General features: G+C 44.2%; 1 protein-coding gene across 1 annotated transcript in view; it reads right to left on the bottom strand.

Moving 5' to 3' along the window:
* The window catches only part of LOC141051732 (uncharacterized), a 105,506-nt gene that overhangs the window by 13,715 nt on the left and 72,861 nt on the right, over positions 1 to 18,930 (bottom strand). The window contains exons 14-22 of the mRNA XM_073548733.1: positions 17,952 to 18,071; positions 16,026 to 16,178; positions 15,693 to 15,921; positions 14,956 to 15,157; positions 14,356 to 14,506; positions 5,517 to 5,701; positions 5,297 to 5,426; positions 3,610 to 3,849; positions 3,342 to 3,454 (exon numbers count right to left, since the gene is read on the bottom strand). Coding sequence (XP_073404834.1) covers positions 3,342 to 3,454; positions 3,610 to 3,849; positions 5,297 to 5,426; positions 5,517 to 5,701; positions 14,356 to 14,506; positions 14,956 to 15,157; positions 15,693 to 15,921; positions 16,026 to 16,178; positions 17,952 to 18,071 — 1,523 coding nt within the window. The remainder of the gene's footprint in view (positions 1 to 3,341; positions 3,455 to 3,609; positions 3,850 to 5,296; positions 5,427 to 5,516; positions 5,702 to 14,355; positions 14,507 to 14,955; positions 15,158 to 15,692; positions 15,922 to 16,025; positions 16,179 to 17,951; positions 18,072 to 18,930) is intronic.

Here is an 18,930-nt window from a genome sequence, read left to right as displayed (position 1 = left end):
AGTGGGGAGGAGTTAGAGCAGAACAGAGTCATAGGGATATAGGAGAGGGACTTCCTGTATAGGCAGCAGAGCCCAGGCAGGCTTGCCCAGGGCAAGGTGTGAGCAGTAAAGGAAGGAGATGGCAGGCCATGGGGATAAAGCTGCTATGGCACTTAGGGGCCCCAGGTGGAGATCTGTGCAGTCAGGCACCAGCTCAAAAGAACCATCCCCAAGACTGATCTGGCCATGGGGATAAAGCTGCTTTGGCACTTAGGGGCCCAAGGTGGAGATTTGTGCAGTCAGGCACCAGCTCAAAAGAACCATCCCCAAGACGGATCCGGGGTCTACAACTGAGGCGGGAGCAGCTGAGATGGCTTTCCTGGTACCATTCCCTATTGGAACCGAACGAGGGGATGACAGGGAGTTGGTGACACTGGAGGTACGGATGGGACACGGACTGTCCAAAGATACGGCAGGGATTGCGGCGAGAAGGGAGACAGAGCTGCTAGAGAGGATAGAAGCTGCCCGGATAGCAGGCAAAGATAAGAAGATGTCTCTTTGTTTGTCCTGTGCTGAATAGTAAAGTTAAACTGCTGGAAAAGAACTGGGACTCTGAGATGTTTTGTGGAGCTCGGAAACCAGAGTGACAGAACCTGAGAGAATCCTGGCATTGAATGTAAGTGTATTGCTGTGCACGCTGCACATGCGGCAGAAGGGATAGGGTAATCTATCTGTGGGGCGCCAGGGGGTGGGAACAGTACAGTACAGTCCGTTGCCATGACTACCACACCTTACAGAATTGGCATAGTCATCAGGACTGCGATGCCTTGTATACAGAGAGTGGAGGAGCCTTGAAAACGACAAAGATGGTGGCCTTTAGAGGGTTAGGGATAGTGCCAAACACTGACAAGAATATGGCGGTTAATGGCGCGAAAGATGAGAGCGGTCCCGCCCACCGTGGGTGTCCTAAGCAGAAAGGGCACAAAGATGGAAGAAGCAGTGGCCTGAGCCGAGGCCACAACCCATAGTGACTGACGCCCACCCGAGACGGGCGCGGCCAAAAAAGCCCCGGCCCCTGCAGTAGAATCTGAAGGAAGGGGTGGGGCAGCTGGAAGTATCTCCATTCACGAACGGGTGGAAGAAAGACGCCATCACCTACTGAGATGCAGGAGCATGTCCTTTCGTGGAGGCATCGGTCAGCAGGACTGGGAGTGGTCCGTAGCCCAGTGGAAGACAGACTTGTACTCCGGGGCTGGTGGATGGCAGAACTGAAGGACAGGTTCCCATTTGGCCGTCCAGAATGGAAGATTTTTCGGAGCTGGAGCACTACGGATACGGATAAGCAAGCCGAAAGGGGCGATCAAAAAACCGGAAGTTGTAGAGAGAGGAACCGTCACGGCTGTGATTCCAAATTCGCGTGGTCACCATGGAGGACCGTCGCAGCCGGCTGCAGCTTTGGTGAGTGAAAGATTTGCACTCACCTCAGTTCCCGTACCGACTCCTGCCCCGTCACCTTCCCTGGCTCCTGCGCCTCCCGCTAAGTCTATCTTAATGAACCCCGAGCTCCCACGGCAGAGGAGGCCAAGTGGGGGAGGGGAATCATCAAAGAAAAGAAACAGCGGGAGCACCAAATCTTAAAGGAGCTGTGGCACCCAAGTTGGGGAGCAATGTCTGGCTGGATGACACGCCTCATTAAGTACTTCAATCCCACCCGAGGGTATGGATTTATTCATGAGGCCAAGACAGGGGACAAGGTCTATGTGAACGCCGGGGTCATTGATTTTGATGATTCGCAACAGGAGTGGGACCGAGTGACATTCATAAAGGAACAAGGGCCCCGGGGGACCGTATGCAGTGGCGGTAAAGGTGGTCTCCAGAATCAAGGAGAGACGGGCGCGGGAAGCGCAGTATTGTGTGCGGCCGCCTGCAACGGTCGCAGCTCCCACAGTTAGCTAGGGAGAGGAGGCCTTTACGGACATGGTGGCCGCAGTCGGGTCACGGGAGCAGGAGGCTTTGGGTATACTGAATCTACTGTTGGTTGAGGGAAGGAGCAGAAGAAACAGTGGAGAGTCCTCCTCCAGCGGGTCTTCGGGTCACACCTTTATTATTATTCAGGGCCAGAATGCGGCCCACTACACTGGTCAGCATCCCTGTATTGATTGAAGTGACCTTTAAGTGTGTTGTGCTAGTTGCACTGGAGAAAAATATGAGAGACTGTTTCGCAACTCCGGAAGGGCAGGAAGCGGCACTAGGACTAGGTGTCGGTAGGTGACCAGTACGGTCATGGGTAAAAGTGACTTTGTTGTGTTTCCCCCTTCATCCAAGTTTTACATGCGCACGTTTGCGCACCCTCTGCAGGATTACGGGACCAAGCCCTGAAAGGGTTAATCACCCTTGGGAAAAAAAATGGACAGTGTGCGCGGCTGATTTAAGAACTGAACTGTTTTAGCCCTGAATTTTACCTGTTTTAGCCCTGGATTTTACCTGTTATAACCTTGGGCTGTTCCCCCCTAACAAAAGCGGCACACTTGTTTTAATGGGCCCGTACTCTACTCCAGGAGGGAGAGGGTAAATATCTGAGCAGGAGGACCCGAGGAGCGAGCCGGGTTAGGACTACATGGACCATTGCTAAGTTGGCTGTCTGAGATGTTTTGTGGAGCTCGGAAACGCGGAGCCGGAGTGACAGAACCTGAGAGGATCCTGGCAGTGAATGTAAGTGTATTGCTACGCACGCTGCACATATGGCAGAAGGGACCCTGTATTCTATCTGTGGGGCGCCAGGGTGTGGGAACAGTACAGCCCATTGCTACGACTACCATCTTGGCCGCCTTACACAATTATCATGGAGGAGTGTGCTGTTCCTGGCAGCAGCAGTCTACATCTAGTGTCACTTCCGGTAAGAACGTGTACTAGGTAGAAATATTGTCTCAAACTTTCCATAAATGGTCTTGGTTCAGCCACTTCTGCGTATTTTTCTTATGGGGAGAGGTAAATATGCAGCGACCAGACTCCAGTAGTGGCTTCGGGGGAACAACATTTCTGCCTTTTTGGGTTTCTTTTCCTAAACCTACACTCTAATCCTGTATCATTAGACAATTCTTCGGCTGACTTCCACAAAAAGCCATGGTCACCATTAACTTATTTCTGAGCTGTTGTTATGATGGTTTCCCGATGAGAATGAAGAATTAGTTACATTTACATTTACTATTTAGTCCTTTAATGGGATGTTGTGAGTCATTTTCATTGCTTTTCCCTAATATATATTTTTAGATTATGAATAAGATGAAATGATTTCCTCCTAAAATGATTTCAGCTTTAGGGAAGATTTAGGCTAGTTGTACTGACTAATCATCAACCTTTACCTTTGGACAAGTGCATGCAAATCCAAGATGGCTGTTTGCGGCCACAGCACAGAGTCCGCCATTCTCACATGGGCTATTGTCACACACGTTGATTAGGTTTTCACACCTCTGACCTGAGAAGAGCACAAAACATGTGTGATCAGAGATCACTTCATCATCGGTCCACAAAACTTCCATATACACAAACAAGGAAAAACGTAAAAAAATATAACCTCACATTATAGCAAAGGAAACAGTGACTAAATGATTACAGGTCACAATGCCTTACCCGTATAATTTTGATGGCATTGGCACTGGTAGCCATTGGCCACCTCAACACAGTTCAGTGTTCCTCGCGGGTCACATGGGTTGAAGAGACACTCATTCACATCCCCTTCACAGCGGTCTCCTACATATCCTTGAGGACATATACAATTGAAACCCCCAACCGCATCCAGACATGTGCCCCCATGAAAGCATCGGAGTACAGGGGCGGCACACTCATCAATGTTGATTTCACACCGGGGTCCTGATAAAAGAGAGGAAATTTAGTCTCATGAATCCTTACTGTTTTCTAATTCTTTTTTTGCCAGTAAAGGTCTATCTTGTATCTAGCACTGCTATGAGGTCACTGGGATTGGCTTTTTTGGAATTGTATAGTTGTCTTATGGGGTATGCAGTAGTGTATGTTGCCAGCGTTTGGGGCAAGGCAAGTATTTTGCACTCCCTTAATTCCTGGACTGTTAGGACTCCTTATTCCACAAGTACATGCTTTGTACTTTACGAAAATACTAATAGAATTATAAAGTTTGCTCTTTGGCCCTCAAATTTGTGTTTTTTTGGCTTTTCGCTGAAATCTGACATACAATTTAAAAATAAAGTTGCACACTGTGATATATATTTTTAAGCTTTATTTTTTTACTATATTTTTTGTTATATTTTGAATGTAACTATTTTATTACCCAAGCCCTAACCTTTTCCCTAGTCCTAACTGTTCCCTAACCTGTGCCCTAGCCCTGTCCCTATCCTTTTGCCCTAGCCCTAACCTTTTCCCTAGGCTGTGCCCTAGCCCTATCCCTAACCTTTTCCCAAGCCTGTGTTAAGTTTATTATAATGCTAGTGCTTTTTTTTTTTTACATGTTACATACTTTAAATTTGGGTAGCTCTCACAGCGGATCTCTGTTTCTCCCCTGAGGACATTACAAGTGAGAGGAGAGATATCGAGCTGCAGGAGAGCACAGTCGCCCTTGTTGCTGCCTATGCTCTTTGAAGGCAACAACCAAGATGACAAAGCTATTTTCATTATACTGACAATGTTGTCCTCATTGTCACTGCCGATGCAGAGCACAGCAGACTATGACAAGCTCATTTCTATTACTGTGCTCTGCATAGGTACTGGCGGCAGTGAACCAGATGACAAAGCACCACCACCATGCAATAGAGATCCTTTTGGATCATTTGGAAGATGGCCCAAAATTTTACACGCTCACTGTATTTTGCACCAAGGAAAATTACCCTATCCCCCCTCCATATTACACCACTCGTTATATGGGAATGTTATAGTCATACTTGCTAATTTTAAGAAGTGGTCAGATTGAAATTTGTTAGTGCATAAATATTTTTGCATGGCCACAACTTATTCCGCCATTTTTGTCCGGGACTGCTAACAATCTATTTTTCACGCCCCCAGTGCCGAGTTTCACCAATATCTCCAGATTCTGATTACAAATCTCTAACATCTACTGTTTTGGCCTCTTTACAGATGACATAATGAAGAAAATTTATGTGCAGCTGATTTTAAACCTATTTTTTTAGTTTTTTTTTTTTACTAATGCAGGATTCGCGTAAGTGACAACATACAGTATCGACTTTTGCTTAGGCTACTGAGCACTTCCCATTTAGACTTACCGCTCCTTCTCTTCATTTTGATGGCCCCTAACCTGTCACCTGTGAACTACGAGAATATATGCACTTGCCTTGTGTTCCTGAAGGGCATACGCAGTGATGGCTGCCGCCCTGGGGCACACACACTCCGTTGTGTTGGCATGGTTGTGGGTAGCATGGGTCTCGTTCTGTGCAGGTTTTTCCTAAATAACCAGGGGGACACTAAAAAGTGAAAAAATAATGTAAATAAAAACTAAAGGAATGCTTAGATATGAATGCACTGATACATTAGAGAGAAGATTGTTCTTTTACCTGGCAGGAAGTTGACCCTGAGATTTCCCAGCAACGACCACCATTTTTACAAGGGTTTGGACGACAAGGATCAATCTTTTCTTGGCAATGAGAACCGGAAAAACCAGGGAAACAGTGGCACTCGTATGATGTACCCGAATCCACACACTGCCCATTCCCGTTACAGAGTGAGCTGGGGTTTATGCCTGTGAGAGTGGAAATTAGGGAAACAGAATATAAAAAATGTCTTCTTTAACTATATAAACAGTAAAAAGCTTAAAATTGATGGTGTTGGCCCTTTAAAGAACAATGAGGGTGAAATCATAGAGAGCGACGTGGGAAAAGCAAATGTTTTAAATACTTTTTTCTCAACAGTGTTCACACAGGAAAAGGATTTGCCAGAGGAAATGCAGAGTGATAATGTAAACTCCCCATTAAGTATTACCTGCCTAACCCAGGAAGGAGTGCAGAACCGCCTTAGTAAGATTAAAATTGACAAATCACCAGGCCCTGATTGCATTCACCCTCGGGTATTAAGGGAGTTAAGTAATGTGATAGACAGGCCTCTATTCCTTATATTTAAAGACTCTATAGAAACAGGTTCTGTTCCTTTTGATTGGCGGCAAGCAAATGTGGTACCAATATTCAAAAAGGGGTGTAAAAGGGAACCTGGAAACTATAGGCCGGTAAGCTTAACATCTGCTGTGGGTAACATTTTTGAACGGTTTCTAAGGGATACTATTATGGAATATCTCAATGTTAATAAATGTTTAACTCCATATCAACATGGATTTATGAAGGATCGCTCCTGTCAAACTAACCTGATCAGCTTCTATGAGGATGTAAGCTCTCAAATGGACCAAGGAGAATCATTGGATGTCATTTATCTCGACTTCTCTAAAGCATTTGACACTGTCCCACATAAAAGATTGGTAAGTAAGATGAGAAAGCTTGGGCTAGGGGAAAATGTGTGTAGATGGGTAGGTAGCTGGCTTAGTGATAGAAAACAAAGAGTGGTTATTAATGGTGCATACTCAGATTGGGCCAGGGTTACTAGTGGGGTACCACAGGGTTCTGTATTGGGCCCCCTACTATTTAATATTTTTATTAATGATCTAGTGGATGGCTTACACAGTAAAATATCAGTATTTGCAGATGATAAAAAACTATGTAAGGTAGTTAATACAAAGGAGGACAGTTTGCAACTACAGACAGATTTGAGTAAATTGGAGAATTGGGCTGAAAAATGGCAAATGAGGTTTAACACAGATAAGTGTAAAGTTATGCACATGGGAAGGGGAAACAGACGCTACAATTACTTACTAAATGGGAAACTGCTGGGGAAATCAGACATGGAAAAAGACTTAGGCATCTTGGTCAATAAGAAGCTAAATTACAGTGCCCAGTGTCAGGCAGCTGCCACCAAAGCAAATAGGGTCATGGGATGCATTAGAAGAGGTCTGAGGACACGAGATGAAAACATAATTCTCCCTCTGTACAAATCACTCGTCAGACCACACTTGGAGTATTGTGTGCAATTTTCGACGCCGGTGCTCAAGAAAGACATTACTGACCTTGAAAGGGTTCAAAGGCGGGCTACTAAAATGATTATGGAGTTGGTTCACTACAATACCCAGAAAGGTTATCAAAATTAGGTCTATTTACTCTAGAAAAGAGAAGACTTAGGGGAAACCTAATATATATGTACAAGTATATCAGAGGGCAATACAGAGATCTCTCCAATGAACTGTTTGTACCAAGGACTGTGACAAGAACAAGGGGGCATTCTCTTCGTTTGGAGGAAAGACAATTTCTGCACCAGCAAAGAAGAGGGTTCTTCACGGTAAGAGCAGTGAGGCTCTGGAATTCTCTTCCTGAGGAAGTGGTGATGGCCAACTCACTGAATGAATTTAAGAAAGAAATGGATGCTTTTCTTGTGAGTAACAGTATAGAAGGTTACGAAAAACAGAATATTATAGGTAGATGGTTGACCCAGCTTAGGGGAAGGAATTTTTTCCCTATGGAGAAAATTGGCTTCTACTCTGTGGGTTTTTGCCTTCCCCAGGATCAACAATGCAGAACAGCTGCACTAAAAATAGACTGAACTAGATGGACATAAGGTCTTCCTTCAGCCTTCAAAACTATGTTACTATGACAAAGACCCACTGCCACTTCCAGTGGAGGGACATAGACCCACCTCCACTTCCTGTAGAGAGATAAAGTTCCACCCTCACTACCTGTATACAGATAAAGAATCGTATCCACTTCCTGTAGAGAGATAAAGAACCACCCCCACTTCCTGTATACAGATAAATACCTGCCTCCATTTCATGTAGAGAGCTAAACAACCACTCCCACATCATGTATACAGATAAAGACCCGAATCCACTCTTCCTGTAGAGAGACAAAGACCTGCCTGCACATTCTGTAGAGGGATACGAATAACATATTATAGGTAGGAATATTATAGGTAGGAATTTTTTTCCCTACGGAAAAAATTGGCTTCTACTCTGTGGGTTTTTTTGCCTTCCCCAGGATCAACAATGCAGAACAGCTGCACTAAAAATAGGCTGAACTAGATGGACATAAGGTCTTCCTTCAGCCTTCAAAACTATGTTACTATGTTACGAGGGGCTGTTCATTAAAGATTTCCCCTGACCCACTTCTATTTATCACAGGACGCTGAAACTGCACATGTGTAATGATATAAGTATCTATAGGTTACTTGCCAATTTGCAACTCAGAACTGATAACCGTCTTGATTTTATAGGTGCTGAATTGGTGTGATTTTTGGTAATGGACCCTATGGAATATAGAGCAGTCATCAAGTTCCTTTACTTGAAAGGCTGCACACTAAAGGAGACGTTCGATGAGATGAAAGAGGTTTATGGTGACAATTCCCCATCATATGATGTAGTCAAGAACTGGCATTGTCAATCCAAATGTGGTCAGACTTCAGTGAAAACAGCTCCAATTCCAGGGCGACCCCACTCTATTGATGAACACACCATCCATCAAGTGGAGGTCGCCTTTTTGAAAAATCGAAACCTAACCATTCATCACCTAGTCCAAAATGTCAAGATTAGTGTGGGGTCATGGGAAAAAATCATCCAAGACCATCTTCACATACATAAGGTATACGCTCGCTGGTTTCCCCGGCTGCTCACATCTTTCTACAAGCAGGAACGAGTCGAATGCTCTTAGGCTCTATTGACGATGTGCCATGGAAACCAGGAGGACTTTTTCAACGGACTGATCACACAGGATGAAAGATGGGTCCATCACTATGATCCTGAGACTGAAGTCCAGTCGATGCAATGAAAGCATCATTACTCACCGCCTCCACAGAAGTCACATGCCCAACCCTCGGCAGGCAAGGTCATTTTCACAGTATTTTGGGACCAGCACGGAGTAGCATTGATGGATTTGCTAGCAATGGGTACTAAGATCACTGGGGCATACTATGCTTCACTGCTATGGAGATTGCGGGAGGCCATCAAAACCAAGAGAAGTGGCATGCTCACATGTTGCCGAAAATGGAAGCATGCTCCTGTGGCTTTGAAACTCTACCGCATCCCCCTTATTCACCTGACATTGCACCATCGGACTTCCACCTCTTTCCAAAAATGAAGTTATTCTTGAAGGGCAAGCATTTTCCAGATGATGAGACTCTGATTTATGAAGTCACAACATGGCTTTTTGAGCAACCTGTCGACTTCTACAAGAAAGGTGTTTACAGTTGCTTAAAGAGATGGGAGAAGTGTATGTCCCTAGGTGGCACCTATGTAGAGAAGGACTAATAACTGACAAGTTTCATTGCTATAAGTCCACAGGAAGTGGGTCAAGGGAAATCTTTAATGAACGCCCCTCGTATATACCTATGTAAATACGCATCTTATTACATCTGCGTTTCCTTCGTGGTCTTGAGAAGTGGCTAGGACATAGACAAGTGCAATCAATTTCTAGATGCAGAGACACCAAAACAAATAACAGAAAGTGGGAGTGGATCTCTAACTGTCTACAGGAAGTGAGGGCAGGACTATCTCTCCACAAGAAGTGTAGGCAGGTCCTTATCTCTCTACAGAAAGTGGGGGCGGGACTATCTCTCCATAGGAAGTGGAGGCGGGCCTTTATCTCTCTAAAGGAAGTGGGGGCAGGACTATCTCTCCACAGGAAGTGTAGGTGGGTCTTTATCTCTCTACAGGAAGTGGGGGCAGGACTATCTCTCCACAGGAAGTGTAGGCAGGTATTTATCTCTCTACAGAAAGTGGGGGCGGGACTATCTATACACAGGAAGTGTAGGTGGGTCTTTATTTCTGCACAGGAAGTGTAGGTGGGTCTTTATCTCTCTACAGGAAGTGGGGGCAGGACTATCTCTCCACAGGAAGTGTAGGCAGGTATTAATCTCTACAGAAAGTGGGGGCGAGACTATCTATACACAGGAAGTGTAGGTGGGTCTTTAGCGCTCTACAGGAAGTGGGGGCAGGACTATCTCTCCACAGGAAATGTAGACAGGTAATTATCTCTCTACAGAAAGCGGGGGCGGGACTATCTATACACAGGAAGTGTAGACGGGGGGTTAATCTTTATAGAGGAAGTGGGGGTGGTACTATGTCTCCACCGAGGGTGTAGGCAGGTCTTTATCACTCTACAGGAAATCGTGGCAGGACTAACTTGGAAGTGTAGGTGGGTCTTTATCGCTCTACAGGAAGTGGGAGTTGGACTTTATCTGAATACAGGAAGTGATGGGGGTTCTTTATTTCTCTACAGGAAGTGAAGGTAGGTTTTTATCTCCCTACAGGAAGTAGTACAGGTATTATCTCATTACAGTAAGTGGGAGTGGGTCTTTATCTCTCTACAGGAAGTGAGGGCAGATCTTTATCCCTCTACAGAATGTGCAGGCAGGTCTTTGTCTCTCTACAGGAAGAGTGGATTCGGGTCTTTATCTGTATACATGATGTGGGAGTGGTTGTTTAGCTCTCTACATGAAATGGAGGCAGGTATTTATCTGTATACAGGAAGTGGGGGTGGTTCTTTATCTCTCTACAGGAAGTGGATACGATTCTTTATCTGTATACAGGTAGTGAGGGAGGAACTTTATCTCTCTACAGGAAGTGGAGGTGGGTCTATGTCCCTCCACTGGAAGTGGCAGTGGGTCTTTGTCATAGTAACATAGTTTTGAAGGCTGAAGGAAGACCTTATGTCCATCTAGTTCAGTCTATTTTTAGTGCAGCTGTTCTGCATTGTTGATCCTGGGGAAGGCAAAAACCCACAGAGTAGAAGCCAATTTTCTCCATAGGGAAAAAATTCCTTCCCCTAAGCTGGGTCAACCATCTACCTATAATATTCTGTTTTTCGTAACCTTCTATACTGTTACTCACAAGAAAAGCATCCATTCGTTTCTTAAATTCATTCAGTGAGTTGGTCATCACTACTTCCTCAGGAAGAGAATTCCAGAGCCTCACTGCTCTTATCGTGAAGAACCCTCTTCTATGCTGGTGCAGAAATTGTCTTTCCTCCAAACAAAGAGAATGCCCCCTTGTTCTTGTCACAGTCCTTGGTACAAACATTTAATTGGAGAGATCTCTGTATTGCCCTCTGATATACTTGTACATATATATTAAGTCTCCCCTAAGTCTTCTCTTTTCTAGAGTAAATAGACCTAATTTTGATAACCTTTCTGGGTATTGTAGTGAACCAACTCCATTTATCATTTTAGTAGCCCGCCTTTGAACCCTTTCAAGTTCAGTAATGTCTTTCTTGAGCACCGGCGTCCAAAACTGCACACAATACTCCAAGTGTGGTCTGACGAGTGATTTGTACAGAGGGAGAATTATGTTTTTCATCTTCTAATGCATCCCATGACCCTATTTGCTTTGGTAGCAGCTGCCTGACACTGGGCACTCCAATTTAGCTCCTTATTGACTAAGATGCCTAAGTCTTTTTCCATGTCTGATTTCCCCAGCAGTTTCCCATTTAGTAAGTAATTGTAGCATCTGTTTCTCCTTCCCATGTGCATAACCTTACACTTATCTGTGTTAAACCTCATTTGCCATTTTTCAGCCCAATTCTCCAATTTACTCAAATCTGTCTGTAGTTGCAAACTGTCCTTTGTGTTAACTACCTTACATAGTTTTGTATCATCTGCAAATACTGATATTTTACTGTGTAAGCCAACCATTAGATCATAAATAAATATATTAAATAGTAGGGGGCCCAATACAGAACCCTGTGGTACCCCACCAGTAACCCTGGCCCAATCTGAGTATGCCCCATTAATAACCACTCTTTGTTTTCTATCACTAAGTCAGCTACCTACCCATCTACACACATTTTCCCCTAGCCCAAGCTTTCTCATCTTACTTACCAATCTTTTATTTGGGACAGTGTCAAATGCTTTAGAGAAGTCGAGATAAATGACATAAAAAGTAGGGATGGGTCATTTTTTCTTTACAGGAAGTGGGGGCAAGGCTTTGTACAGATATGAGAAGTGGAGACGGACTTTTGTCTTTTCATTACTTATCTTCTATTAGTCATAACAGACAAGTGGACTTTCAATTCAGTACTGGCAAGCCAGTAATTAATGGCATACATAATGTGGGTCGCCCTCCCAGGGCTGCGGGGTACTCGATACCGGGCCGGTATCAGTGGGATGTGTCACAGCGGCGGTGACCCGGACCGTGGCCCTGGGCGCCCAAGTAATAGGAAGATGTGAATGGTGGAATGTAGTTAGATGAATAGTTCGTGACGCCACCTGTGGTGTTCGGCAAGGGAGGTGTTAGGCCGACGCTGCAGACAGTTCCTCTGGGACAGATGGTGTGGTGCAGCAATGATGTTATAGCCGTCCACAGGCAGGGCTGTTGTCCCAGGGCAGTGTAGATATGGAGACACTTAGATGTTGTAGTGTTTGGCACAGGGGATGTATCAGTGCCAGGCGGACGGACGCAGGAAGGAATGGAGGACACCAGAGCATGTAGTTCCAAAGCTTTACTCACAGTCTGTAGTGCCCGCTTCCGTGCCGTGTCCTCCGGGTCAGGGACTCAGTCAACCTCCAGGCAAGATGGAAAGCTCCCTTCCACACTCCGCCAACTTATGTGCCTTTTCTGAACGTCTCCTCTATAGCGCCTTTAAGTGTGAAGATCTCCTAGTACTGTGTTACACTGGAGTTCCTCCTGACAGATGTTCCCAAGAACTCTACTTGCACGGCAGACAGCTGTAGCCTGCTTTGGGGACTCTCTACTCCTAAGTCCTGGCTCTCTATCCGTGTTGCTGTTGTGCCCTCAAGTCTTAGATGGGAGTAGTGCATTTACAGCCCACTACTCCACTGGTGTCTGCTGCAGAACCATTTGTGTTCATACAACCTCGGGGACCCGGCCCCGGCCTTGTGCTTAGAACTTCTAGGCAGGGTTCTTCCTCTAACCCACGTCCTCTATGTTCCTTTTACTCCTACATTCCGTACTTGTCTTTTCCCTTCTATGGAAGCTCAGGCTTCGGTTCAATGTCCTTCTTCTTCTTTCCTTTCCTTTCCCGTGCCAGCTGGCTCAGGTCACTGAGGCAGCTGCAGCACTCCTTCCTCCATCCCTCTTTCAGGGATTCCCCACTCCTCCCGAGTGGCTTCCTCTCCTACTCAACCTCCGAACTCAACTGAACCTCTCTCCTGGAACCGTCCCACTCTTTTATATGTATACTCAATTCCACCCACCTCCCAGCACGTCAAGTGTTCCAAGCAGGGAACCACCAAAGGTGTTCTGCCTCTCTCTAAGGCCTGTTTCACACTTCCGTTTTTGACCATCAGTCAAAATCCGCCAGTTTTTTAAAAAAAAACGGATGCGGCAATTTTTTTTGCGGATCCGTTTTTATCCCCATTGAGTTGCATTACTGGCGGATCTTGACGGATGGCCATCCATTGGATCCGTTTTTTTGCGGATCCACCAAATTTTTTTTGTCCGCCGACATACCTGGACCATGCCTGGACAGACCTTACAACGTTTTTTTTGCAGGATCTCTCTCTCTCTCTCGGACTGCGGTTCCTTTAAAATTTTGCATTCAACAGATCCGTCAAAAAAACGGTCCTGTGTCTTCCGTTTACATCAGTTACAAACGGATCCGCTTTCCGCCATTTTGGCGGTTACTGACAAGAAAAAAATGAAGTGTGAAACAGGCCTAAGCAAGGAGCCGCAATGTGGTTTTGCTGAACTACTCTATTGTGTGGGGTGCGAGTGTTGGAGCGTGGTCAGGAGCCCCCAACTTACCTGGATGGTGGGGCACCACACCTTAGGAGAAGGTGCAGTACCTCTGTGGCGACTGAGCCTCAGGGGCGCCACATATGCAAGATGAGAAATGAGGGAAAAGAAGATAATGCACCTATAGTACTGGCAGACTACAGATGAACATTAGCTGGCCACTCCAAAAGAGTGGATGACAAGTCAAGTTCCAGAGCATGATAACAGAGATAGTATGTGCACCAGAAACAGTTATCTTATTGTGAGGGATGAAGACAGTGTGATCATGCTTTTCATAGAATCGTAGAGTTGGAAGGGACCTCCTGGGCCATCTGGTCCAACCCCCTGCTCAAAGCAGGATTTTCTATAGGATTAGTCCACCTTAAATATGTAATTCTGGCCAAAATTTACCAAAAAGAAGTTGTCATGAAATTCAAGAGATTCTTGGATTTCTTAGATAACATAAATGTAACTATATAGAAATAAGTCGTGGGGTGATGGTTCAATCTCATCGTTATTCGGGAGCAGCAATACAGTTTTTTCCCTCCCTGCAATCACCATTTTACTGGCTGAAGTTCATGGAGTTTTTTTCTAGTGTTTCTTCTGCAGAATGGTAAGTAATAGTTTGTGTCTGTTACCTCTGAATGCTGTGGCTGTGCAAGTCAGAAGAGACGTCTCGCAGTGGCTTCCTTCCCATCCGTGAGCACAAAGGCAGCGGTAGTTGGTCCCTTTCTGAGAGCAGGTGCCTCCATTTTGACATGGTTTCCGAGCACAGAAATCTACGGTGTCCTGGTTACATAATGGAAGAAGAAATGATGGTGTCAGTATTTCAATGACTTGGGACTAGAGTGGTAGGTAGGACATTTCTTCCCAGTGACTTTCAGCTGTGGGATTTATAAGAAGGTACTATGGGAACTGACTTATAAACTTGGTGTGAGGAAATTTTATGGCTAGAGAAAGAAGTGAAGGCACTAGAACAAAATTAACCACAAACTTGGCTTGAAAAGACCACATACCATGACATGTGATAGACCCTTTAGGTGCATTCATTGTAGGCCAGCGTATGGTACACTATGGAGGCACCACACAAAGACATGTCCATGGGCTCTGTACTTGACTTTGGCATGTGCATGAGGCACAAAGAATTTGTTTGATGGACAGGCCATGCTTCCTGTTCCAATAAACCTCACAATTATTTACATGTTATCTTTTTTATTATTATTACTGTTTTTACTGACCTCACAGTTGTCCCCCGTGTACATCTCAGGACAGGAGCAGATGTAGCCTCCAGGAACATCATGACAGGTGCCCCCATTCTTGCACGGTTCTGGTTTGCAAAATGTCGCTTGATCTTGGCATTGGCTACCAGTGAATTTCTCTGGGCATAGACAGGTGAAAGAGGCGATGCCGTCCACACAGGAGCCGCCATTAAGGCAAGAGCTAAATTAAAATATACAAGATGTATAAAAGTAACCAGGCAGGGGTACTGTTGGTGACTGTGGCAATATCATGGCATTCACTGACATTCATGGATTGAAGACTTTTATCTCTTAACTTATCCAGATATTTGGAAGATTACAGTGGTCCATCCACTCCTGGTCTGCTACACCTTACCCGAAACACCAATACCAACACCAACGTAATAAATCAAATTCATGACAAATGTACGCAAAATTTTAGATGATAGCAAATATGAAATATTTGGGATTCAATTCGCACTAATCCAGCAAAATGGTAGCCACCTCTCCTGTCCTTATATCACCTACATCACAGCTCCCTAGTCCTCTATGGCAGTTTTCGGTTCTTCTGACGTCAAAAATGTGTTCACCCAATGTGACCACATGAGTTCTATCGCCAAACCTTATAAGAACTGAAGAACAGCAGAGAAGGCTGGGGAGCCTTGGGGTCTGGAAAAACCTCCGTGCATAGTAAATATTTTTTTCACTTTCGCTTCTCATATTGATGACTCTCTTACCTATTCGTGCAGTCCTGAGAGTTGACCTCACAGTTTATTCCCTCGTACCCTCGAGCGCAATCACATTTGTATGAGTTAGTTTGTTTTCTGCAGGTCCCTCCATTCTGGCATGGTAAAGTTTTACAAAGGTCCACAGTCTCTTCACACAACGTCCCCATGTATCCAGGTGGACAAACACATAGAAAAGAATCCGTCAGACTTGTGCACGTTCCTCCATTCTGGCAACGGTCTATGGGTAAGAAAAGATAATATACGCAAAAGTCAGTAAAAAATTGAGACATGATTAGAAAGATGTCATAAGATAACACACTAATGACGAGGTGGAGGAATCACCTTTTGTGCAGTGGTCAAGTTTTGTCTCACACTGGAGCCCGGTGAAACCCAAGGAACAGACACAACTGTAATTTCCGGGATTATTAACACAATTTCCTGAATTCTTACAAGGATCGTTCATACATTCATCAACATCAACTTCACAAGAGGATCCTGTAAGAAGAAGACGGAAAGTCAACATGGTGGTCTAGCACTGCTCTAAAGCAAGACTAATCTGTGCAAAAAGTCAATGTCACAAAACATCCCAAACATTTAAAGATCCCAATTCAAAGTATACTAAAATAATATCATGGAATGGCCACAGACACAACATGAAGGCCAACGTAAGCATGTCTATTTCACAGGACACATGTAATATAGATACAGAAAGAGGCCCAAGCTTATATTTAAGCAAAACACGTGGGATCATGAATGAGATGGGACCAAGTTTGGATTATCATTGCCTACAGGCTCCACTAGAATAAATAAACCTCAAAAAAGGCTAAATAAACAAAAGCCCATCCATGTTACTAGTGGAACCCCCCCTCCAAAAAATAGGGCGAAAGAGCAGAAGATAAAATATAAGAATTTTATTGTTGCAAAATTAATTATAAAAATATAGTATATAATATAGCAATGTAAGAAAAAGGGAATCAGCGACACCTAGATACCACACTCAAAGTAGGTCAATACAAATGTTAGCAGAGTCTGTATACGTCAAATACAACCCTAGTAATAATACAAAAATTCACAGTCAGCTATATGTACTGTATAGTGAACCACCAGTATGAAAATACAAATGGAAAATTGCTGCCAGATATAAAGTGCGAAAAGATATATATATATATATATATATATATATATATATATATATATATATATATATATATATATAACGTGTATGGTCACAAGGAGACCTTCATAAAGTAAATATATATATATACAGGTAAAACAGCAAATATCTCTCAAAAAATGAATAATATACGATATGAAGTGCAATAGTGCAGTATGTGTGGACCAAAAAACAGACCTACAAAAAGTATATATGAAGAGATACTGTATGTATAAAATGGCAGCAATGTTTTTACCCATAAGATTCAGTGGTTTAAAAATTCAATGTAGACATATAGGGCAATATAGACATATGGTATCAAGGACCAACCTGGCTGGAGTGTGGACAGAGCGACCCCAACGCGTGTTTCGCTTAGTTGCTTCTTCGCCCCCCGAAGTATCTAGGTGTCGCTGATTCCCTTGTTCTTACATTGCTATATTATATACTATAGTTTTAAAATTAATTTTGAAACAATAAAATTCTTATATTTTCTCTACTGCTCTTTCGTCCTGTTTCTTTTTGGGTTTTTCCACTAGAATAAAGCTGCCCATACACATGGAGGTAAAGTTGGTGAGAATGGACAATTTCAACGAAAACAAATATTCGTTAGAAGGAATTTACCAATGACTGATCATTTCAGCCAACTGATAACACACTGTCATTGTCTGAAAAGAAACCGGTCATGTGGAGTTGAGCAAAAAATTCATGTTTTCTTGGTCCAGGGTCCGGTCTGCTCCTCCATACCAGCCAGACCGTGGCAGTCTTCATTTTTGCGTTTGGTATCTTCAGCCAGGTATAGTGGGCGAATCTTGCGCTTGAGAGACCCCCATGACATCATGACGTGCATTTGACAACATGGAGGTCTAAACTCTAGAGCAGGGCAGAACAAATCTTATTGTTCAACTATAAGGCCACTTTTAATTTTTTATACATCCAGTTTGCGTGATTGTTGCAAACAATATGGACTAACCTGGATGGCTGTGTTGTTTTTCTTTAAACGATCGTTCATTCAATGGTCGCTCGACCATCACCCTACTTCTACCTTACACCTTACATCCGCTAATTACCAAAGTGACAAAAAAATATATAAAAAGCTGAAAGGCTCAATAACTCACCCCTCCAACCTTTAGGGCAGAGACAAGAGTGGGCAGTAAGGTTGGGATGTTGGTAGCAGATTCCTCCATGATGACAGCTGTCCGGATGACAAAGTGATACTGTGCTCTCACAGAAGATGCCTAAGAGTGGATGAACATCTCAGCTGTGTATATGGCATAAAGCATTGGTGTAACCTACTTATATTATCATTATTATAAATATCTGTATCAGACCACATCACCATCCAGGTAACTTTAGTAATTAACATCCCTCATTAGTACAATACATAGACACCTGATTGTGGTGTGGTAGAGTGTCTTGTAGGTTTTTGTCTTTGGCTGTATATAGTCTAGTTTTCAAAGTATTGGCTTTGAGTCTCACAAGTCAGGCTCATGTCCTGATGAAAAAAAAGTATGTAAATTATCTCTCCTCCAGAAACATGAAAAATGCTTCTCTAAACCAATGTTTCTCCAACTCCAGTCCTCAGGGCCCCACAGATCATGTTTTCAGGATTTCCTTCATTTTGCACAAGTAATAGAATTATTATCAAGGGATCAGAAATTGCCACAGGCTCTCTCACCTGTGCAATACTAAGGATATCCTAAAAACACGATCTGTTGAGGGCAGTAAGGACTGGAATCACTGCTATAAAGACATCTATTGGTAGTAAGTGCCTCACAAGTCAGTGTTGGACCCTGTAACGAGCCTCACAAAATTATTAAGGATATAAGCCTAGTCAGAGAGGTGTTATACAGCATAGTGTTCCCAGCTGATGGCTTAATGGACGTGACCCATGCAAAGTCCTCCAAAGTCATCACGCACAGGGCCGTTTTTAGGGGGGGACAGGGGGTGCGATCGCCTGGGGCGCCACCCAAGCCAGGGGGCGCCTGCAGGGCCGCACCTATCATGAGCCAAGTTGAGCTATTTGCCTCAGGCGGCAGTGCTTCCTGAAGACGGGGCGGCAGAGCGGGTCCCCTGTCAGATAACGTGGTGCCGACT

Source organism: Dendrobates tinctorius, unplaced genomic scaffold, assembly GCF_039654945.1.
Source record: "Dendrobates tinctorius isolate UK_male_01 unplaced genomic scaffold, ASM3965494v1 ptg000158l, whole genome shotgun sequence".
In the NCBI taxonomy this organism is placed as follows: Eukaryota; Metazoa; Chordata; class Amphibia; order Anura; family Dendrobatidae; genus Dendrobates; species Dendrobates tinctorius.
This window is presented reverse-complemented; position numbering and strand designations above follow the sequence as displayed.